General features: G+C 29.7%; 1 protein-coding gene across 1 annotated transcript in view; it reads right to left on the bottom strand.

Moving 5' to 3' along the window:
• Positions 1-7,459, bottom strand: part of LOC135951473 (pseudouridylate synthase RPUSD2-like) — a 196,701-nt gene extending 189,242 nt beyond the window's left edge. The window contains exons 1-2 of the mRNA XM_065501129.1: positions 7,344-7,459; positions 6,866-7,285 (exon numbers count right to left, since the gene is read on the bottom strand). Of these exons, the coding sequence (XP_065357201.1) occupies positions 6,866-7,285; positions 7,344-7,376 (453 nt within the window). The 5' untranslated portion in view covers positions 7,377-7,459. The remainder of the gene's footprint in view (positions 1-6,865; positions 7,286-7,343) is intronic.
• Between the last annotated feature and the right edge of the window lie 1,664 nt (positions 7,460-9,123).

Genomic DNA, 9,123 nt, shown 5'->3' on the forward strand with positions numbered 1-9,123 from the left:
TCGATTTTTATTTATAGTTAAAAGGAGAGTAAAAAACAAAAACAAAATATTTCATAATTAATAATAAATATTATAAAGTAAATTAAATTTCTTAAATTTCGAAAAATTTGGTGCTCATAATAATAGATACATTTTTAAAAATTCTTATTAAACAAAAGCTAATAAATTTTATCTTAAAAAAATTAGTTTATTATTAAAGTAAAGCTAGTATCCAGTATATCCACCTTTGTTTTGTAAAACTTTCTCCACTCTTCTGGGCATACTGGATATCAAGTTCTGACACTTCTCCAATGGAATCTCGTACCATATTTTTTGCGTTTTCTCCCATAAATCGTCTTTATTTTTGAAAACTTCCTTCGAAAGCCTTATCTTTAATTCACTCCACAAGTTTTCTATTGGGTTTAAATCAGGGGATTGGCTGGGCCAGCTTAAAACAGGTACGTTATTCTCCAAGAACCAGTTTTTAACTATTCTTGAACTATGTTTTGGGTCGTTGTCCTGCTGGAATGTCCATATTAATGGCATTTTTTCCGATGCATATGGAAGCATTACGTTTTCCAATATGTCTCTATACCCACTAGCATTCATGGTATCTTCTATTCGGAATATCAGACCAACACCATTCCATGAAAAGCAACCCCAAACCATTATGTTTCCCCCGCCATGTTTTACCGTCTTTTTTGTAAATTTAACGTGGAATTCTTTTCCTTTTGGTCGGCGTACATTTCTTTGGCAGTCGTTTCCAAACAAATTTATTTTTGTTTCGTCGCTCCATAAAATATTTCTCCATTTTTTTTCGCCTTCACACCCGGACCATTGTAAGTGCTCTTTAGCAAATTCTAATCTTGTCTTGATATTTTTTTGGCGCATTAGTGGCACTTTTCTGGCAATTCTTCCCGGCAATTTAGCTTGTAAAAGACGACGACGAACTGTTTGTGGACTGATTTCGTTACATAGCTCCGCAGAAATAGCTTTCGATGATATGAAAGGGTCTTTTTTAACCATAAGGACGATCCGCCTATCTGTTTCTGGACTGGTTTTCTTTGGTCTACCGCGAGTTTCTCTTTTTTGTTTTTTAGATAAAGCATTTTGGACAAAATGTAAAGATCTTCCTATGCTCTTTGCTATTTCCCGTAATGATTTTCCTTGATTTCTCATCGTTTGAACAATTTTTTTCTCATCTTCGGTACAATGATGATTTCGTCCCATTTTCTTCAAAAGAGTCCTATTTTTTATAAAATTGTTGCTAAAATTTAAATTATACTTACTGTTTCACGTAAATAGGAACAAAAAATTGCACAAAAAAAAAATTGTATATAAACAAATTACAAATTACTGATGTGTATCTATTTTTATGAGCAAATAATTTTTTGTAATTCAAATAAATTCGTTTTTAAAAATCAACATGAAAGCAAATAGTTGCCAGATTTTTTACTGACATGACATTGCCAGATAGAAATTTTAATAATATGATGTATTCTTAACGCTTGCGAGGAAATTTTCAATGTTACCGCCATTGAAATTTTTTCCAATTAGGTGTATCTATTATTTTGAGCAGATGTGTATGTATGTTGTTGGGAACTGATTTGTGATCTTTTTTTAAAGAAATTATGAATCCACGTACTTAAATTTTGGTAAATTCCGAACAAACTATTATTATTATTTTTTTTACATGAAAAAGTTCTTTGGAAGTAAAAAAGTGGCATAAATGCGCAAAAAAGGCCATAACTATTTTATGTTGATTAAAGAAGGGAATGTATAGATAGAATTATATTCTATTTTAACATTTTGCGGTTTTTTGCGGTTTTCGATTTTATAAAATTTTTAAAATTTTCAAAAACGTTTATCAAAAGTCTTAAGTACAAATTTTGTATGAAAATTTGTTTTATAAATCTTTGATAAATGGTTGTAAATAATACATATATAGCAATACATTTTTTATTAGCAAATAAGATTTTGAAAATGTTTAAGATATTTTTAGCATTAGTTTAACTTTTAAACTAACGCTAAAAACAATTACCAACTTTTATATCGGCAAAATTTGAAAAACGTAACTTTCTTCTCATAAATTCAGATTCTGTAATAACACGACTCCAAAAAAAATATAAATGAGCTAAAAAAATAGTGCGTTAAAGACCCAAATATTCTATACTAAATGCCAAAATTTCATCCTTTATATATATAAAGGTCAAATTAAAATATAAAAAAAAATGTATTGGTATACAAAAAAAGTGTTATTAAGAAAGTGCATGTTTATAAACTACACCACCATAGTGGGGGAGGTATAAAGGGTTAGGGCTGTTGTTTGCAACATACAAAAATATTGTCTTTCTCAGGATCACTTTCTGAGTCGACTAAGCGATGTCCGTCCGTCTGTCCGTCCATCCATGTAAACCTTGTAATCAAACTACAGGTCGCAGGTTTAAAGATAATTCGACAAAATTTGGCACAAACCTTTATATTGCCCCAAGAACAAAGGCTATTGAATTTGGTTAGAATCAGCCCATTATTTATACTAGCCCCCATACAATTGGCCTATTTGAAAATAGTTAAGCTCTCATAAATATCTTAGTTATAAACATATTCAAACCAAATTCAGCACAATTAAGTTTTATGTAAGCCGAACTCTCACAACCAAATTTTGTGACGATCGGTCAACAATATTCCATATAGTGTCCAAAAAACCGGTTTAACCGAAAAAGTGTGTTTTTGAAAAAACCGGTTTTGTTTTTTATCTTTTAACCGGTTAACCGGTTTATATTAAATTTTTATTCAATATGAAAAATACGCTAATTTAAAATTTTGGAATTCTTATATATTTTTCGAAATATTGCTAAATGCTACAATTTTCCATAAAAATGGTATCAAAATTTTTCAAAAATATGTTGAAATGAGCTTTTGAAAATATATTTCATTAAAACCGGTTAACCGTCTTACAAAAACCGGTTTTTCAAAAAACCGGAATGTTAAAGAAAACCGAAACCGGTCGAGTTTACAAAGTTGAAAAAACTGGTTGACCGGTTTTCGGTTTCGGTTTTGGATACTCTAATTCCATAGCTCCCATATAAGCAACATTCTCGAAATGTCATTAATATACATAAATCTCTGAAATATGTCAGTATCCAAACAAAATTCAACACAAATATGTTTCATATATTCGCAATTCATCCCACCAAATTTTGTGACGATTGGTCCATAATTAGTCATAGCTCCCATATAAGGCCCACTACCAAAAATGTGTGTATTCAAATAAGATTCAACACAAATAAGTTTCATATCAAAAGAAAACTCTTTATAATCATATACCCGGTGTAGGGTATCATAAGGTCAGGCTTGCCCGACTATACCATTTTACTTGTTTTTTAAAATTCTTCTTCGTTGCTTTTCACAACGGATTTTGTTATATTTTTTTTCAAATAATTAAAATTTAAAATATTTTTTAACACTTAAGTACTTAAGATAGAAGGATGAAATTTTTGCATGTGGTATTCAATATTAGGATCTTTAACTCACTATTTTTTTAAAAAAAATTATTGGAAATCTAAAAGGATATTCAAGGATAAAAATTTGAAAGAACATTTTTGACATCTTTTGATCCTTACAGGATAAAATAAAAATAATAAGAAATATTTTACAACTTTTCTTGATCATTTGACACCAAATTTGACATAGTAGGATGATCAGAAGTATTTTAAAACATTTTTTAAAAATGTACTCCTCTGAAAATTTGAAGTCCTTTTAAAAGGAAACAGGATCACGAAATGAAAAACTGAAAACGCAGTTTTTCTCCATTTAATTCATTGTTTAATACGTATATCATCCGGTTCGTGTATAATATTGAGTGTCGTACGGTGTAATAAGCATGAAAATTAAATAAATCTTTGCAAAAAAAGTTATTAAAAAAACATTAAAAAATTCATTATTTTACTGGACAAAAGTATAGGCACAACTATTTGTACATTAATTTTATATTTAGTTGGCAGTCCTTTTTGCCGAATAACGGCCTTAAGTCTATTTGGCATGCAGTGGATTAATTTGTTGGTCCTATTTTCGCCTATGTTATACCATTCTTCCATTAAAACTGCTTTAAGTCCAGTCTAATTTGAAAATGGGCGTTTTCGTATTCTTCGCTCCAACTCCTTCCACAAATGGTTTAGGTCTGGGTACTGCGGGGGGTGTGTAAAGACATGAACCGTATTTTAGGCAAGCCACATCTTTACGTCATGTATTGTGTACTTCGGATAGTTGTCTTGCTGGAATGTAAATGACTTAGGTAAATTCAGCTTTTCTACGCTTATTTTGAAATTCTCCTTCAAATGTTAAAGACCATTATCTGGTCAATAAATACGATCTCCACATCTTTACGTCATGTACTGTGTGCTTCGGGTAGTTGTCTTGCTGGAATGTAAATGACTTAGGTAAATTCAGCTTTTCTACGCTTATTTTGAAATTCTCCTTCAAATTAGAGATGAGCGATCCCGTGATTTTTGAAGAACGTCGTTCTCTGTGAACGTGATTTATAAATCACTGTTCTTTTAAACAGTGACCGTGATCACGTTTTGTCTATTTTAAGCAAAATAACAATTATGTTAAGAATAATATATTATGTATTATTTGCATTCTTAAATCTGCTCGTATGTTAACCAAAAATTAATATTTGCTGATTTAAAAACTTTTTTTTTAAAAAATAGGAAAATAACAGAATTAAACAAATGCAACACAATTTTAAGAGAATTTACTGATATGGTACTTAACATTTTATTTTATACACTGTGTTGGAGATAAATAAAATTATGCGCCTAAAAATAGGCTGTTGTTACCAGTGAATGTTGAAATATATAAAGGTACGACATTTAACAGTTTGTTGAAATACGTAAAAGAACGACATTAAACGTACCTGTTACTTTCTTGTTTTGTTACCAGCGATTTTTTAAAAACGTTGAAAGATATAAAATAACGACATTTAACAGTATGTTGAAAAATGTGAAAGAACGATATTAAAAGTACCTGTTACTACAGTTGTTCCAGTGATTTTTCTAACACGTTACCAGTGAATGTTGAAAAATATAAAAGAACAACATTTAACAGTATGTTGAAAAATATAAAAGAACGACTTAAATGTACCTGTTACTTGCAATATTCAGTAACTGTTGTTACCAGTGATTTTTAAATCACAGTGATTAAATCACAGGTATGAAAATATCGATCATCTCTACTTCAACTGTTAAGGAAAATACGATCTCTCCCACACCGTCAGAAGACATTCAGCCCCATACCAAAACAATTCCTCCACCATACTTTTGCCTTCATATACAGTGTTACGCTTTCGCCAGACCCTAGTGTGTCAATCAGTTCGGAAAATCACAGAAATCACATATTATTGAAAATCACTTATTTTCAAATAGATGTTAACGGTTTACGTCTAATCACGTGAGTTATAACCAGCTTCATGCGACTAAAAAATAATAACGGATCATAAGAGCATGTGTCAAATGTAAAATTGTTGCTTGATTATTAAAATTTAAATAACTGGATGATGCCTAAAAAAGTGTGCCTATTAGGGTATTCGAATTATTCGACTTTTCTCTGTTTCGAATAAAACGAATAATTCGAATAAGAGATTTTAACTTGTTCGAATAATTCGATCACACGTTTAAAATTAATCGAATTATTCGAATAATTTAAACTTTTTTAAAAAAGTAAAGAATGAGTTTTGATGACGGATTTTAATATTTTATTGTTAAAGAAAAACAAAAAATAACGTTAAATTTAACAATTCAAGTATTGATAATGTTAAAAAACATTCGAAAACAAAGTCCATCATGCAGCAACCTTTAATAGGTTAATAGAAGTTTCAATACAAATAATATTATTTCTGCTTTTAATGCAATTTTTAAATACAAAATGAATGTTGTGCTTATACTTAAGTCCATCACTGTATATTCTTAAGTTTTCATACAATTTACATGTTTTGAGCATTGAAGAACGAAAAAGCAGCTTAGTTCACTAATCTTATAAGCATTAACAAATTGTCTATCTAAATAAATAAATAAATAAATAAATATAAAAGTGTGTTTGTTAATTTTATTAAAGTTTTTATTTGACTGTGTCAAAAATAGTGAATTTTTCTCGCAAGACTAAATTCTTCAATTTCAACGAAATTTACATGTTTTAAACATGGATATACGAAAAACAAATAAAGTTTAAGTTCCACAATTTAGAATTAAATTTATGGTCAAGACATGTTAAAATAATATTAAAATATAATCCAACTGCATAGTGAATAAAGAAGGCATTACATAAGTCGCTGAAATCGTTAATTTTTTTATTTCTCTTTATTTTCATATGGCTTATATTCTACCAAACAACAATAAAACTCAACATTTTCGAAATGATTTTAATTATGACAAAATATTTATAAACATATTTAATAAATGTACAGTTGCGTTCATAAAAATAGGAGCGAACCTATTAAAAAACAGCACATTTATTTTTAACTAAAAACAACATTCCATTTCTTTTAAATACTACTAAAATAATTCCACTTTCGATCGGAATAGAATTTTGTGACAGCCCTGAACATTTACGAGTTTTTGAAATAATGAACTTGTTATTGGTCTATTTGGATTAAATCTTTTAAGCTTTAATCGACTTTTAGACAAAGTCATGTTCAAAAAACATCACATAAAACTAAAGAAAATAATTCCCGGGAATTCATTGGATCCCAAAAAATGCAGATCCATTATTAAAATAATTGGTTTAGAATCTAAACTTTAGATTAATCGACTTGAAATTCGAAATGAAAATAGTAGTTTGAAAATTGATTAGTAGTTTGAAATAAAATAAACCTAAATAACAAACATACCTTCTCAACATTGCCAACATTATTTATCTCTTCAACTTCAAAAAACCAGACGCATTGCGTCGATTCAGATGTCATGTGTGTATCCGTTTCTGATGTCTTGCTGTCATTTGATTTCAGATTAACCGAATCAGTGTCACTCGCGCAACCTTCATTATCGGATTTTTTATCTTCATCTCGATTTTCTTGCACTACATTGTCTTCCACTTCCGTGAATATATTAGCTTTGCACAATACAATATTCTCCAAATCTACGGTGTCGTCACCGTGTTGAGTTTGGGCATGTCGGAATAGTTTGGTATTGATCATTGTTAAACAATTCGATAGGTTCTGATATTGATAATAAAGGGAACACGATAATGTAGGTGCCGTCTTATAACTATAACTTGTGGCTACCGCTTTATTTATTTGAGCAAATAACCGCTAAAAAAGAAACATAGTATTAATGGTATATTTGAATTGGAAAATAATGAAAACATACAATATAATTATTCGAAAACTTAGCTAGTTTCATTAATTAATTTTTTAACTAAAATACAAAGTATCCTTCGTAACTTTACAGTAAACAAACTTCGCGCATTCTACAAACAAAAAAGCCACTAAATTCAGCTGTTTAGAAACGTGTGTCGGTAGTGCAGTGCACGATGTGTTAAGAAAACTAACCAACACATGATATAACATTGGTGACCAAAGCGAATTCTTACAAGGTGGTGTCAGTTCTACAAAAACAACGATTGGTCTTAACCCTAGGTCTCCACGTAGCAATTTTTATTGCAAAACACAAGCAATAACGTCGACAGAACAACAGCACAGCCATTGCTGATTGCTTTAGGTGGAGAAAACGTACGTCACAAATACAAAATTTTCAACGCGAGAAGTTCTATGAAAAACTGATGTGTATTTTGCTTATATTTTGTGTTGAATGATTTTTTTTCACTAATTTCTTTGTTTTTTTAATTTTGGTACTTAAATAAATTAAATATGTATAAATTATTCGCACTGAATAATAGAAAAAAGAAATTTTACATTAATGACAACTGAACTGACAGCTTATTGCTTAGCAATAATTGCTCAGGCAATCAGTAAAGCAATCATTGCGCAATGGATTGCTACATATGGCAATTTGCGGTCTACACTCGCAAATTTCATTGACGCAATAAAATTTGACAATTGCAGCAATAAATATTGCTACGTGGAGACATGGGGTAACAAATGTCAAGAAACCAAAATGAAAAATTGAACAAATAAGTATTTAAACTTAATATAGTGTAGATAATTGAATAGTGAGGGCTTTAGTTATTTATATAAATAATAAATATTTTGTTAATAAGCTTAGAATATGTAGATATTTAAATATAAAAACAAGCTTTGACAGTTGTTAGAAACAAAAAGCGAAAAAAAAAATTATCAGCTGTTTGACTGACTCCAGGGCAAATTTATATACCAGGTGGTGTTGATAGCACAGCTGAATAATGTTGTTTAGAGGTTTGAGCTGTCAAATTATCTTGTGTTTGTTGCGGCGAATGCTACTACAAACGTAAAAGTAACAAAAACAACAGGCAAATTTTGACAGCTGAAACCACATAAACAAAAACAAATTGCATGTGGTTTTTGTAAATGTTGTACTTGTTGTAGAATCAACACCACCTGGTATATAAATTCGCCTTGACTGTCTCCACCTTGAATAAATTCGCCTTGATAGGAGACATAATTGTAAGAAGCAGTATTGCCACAACCTCAAAATATTTGTAACCAAGTTTGTTTAAAAAAATAACCAAAACGTCATGTTTTTAACTTTTGTATATCACGTAAATACAAAACCATAGAGAAAACACATAGAGCGGAAACTCTCCTGTCAAAGACCTAACTCAGTTGTCAAAAACCTTAGAGGTGAGAATGTATTAGTAAAAAAAACTATGTGAAAACAAGAACAACACTCGTATGTGTAACTTTTTTGAGTAATTTTTTTGTTTGAGTTTTTTTCGAGTTTCCGCTCTATGTTCTCTATGTACAAAACTCTCTATTGCTGTAGTTAGATTTTAGATTTAAATTACCTAAAAAAATAATTTATAAAAAAAATATTTTTTAGGATGTAAAATTTCGGGGTATTATCCAAATATTTCATTACATTTTTAACTAATTTTAATTAAAAACTATGGCCCATAATCATAGTCAGAAATAAAGAATACTTTAAGAGAATTAAACTCGACTTTACTCAAGAGTGGACTTTAGGTCTATCATAGACAAGTTAAAGTATACTT

Source organism: Calliphora vicina, chromosome 2 (assembly GCF_958450345.1).
Source record: "Calliphora vicina chromosome 2, idCalVici1.1, whole genome shotgun sequence".
Classification (NCBI taxonomy): domain Eukaryota; kingdom Metazoa; phylum Arthropoda; class Insecta; order Diptera; family Calliphoridae; genus Calliphora; species Calliphora vicina.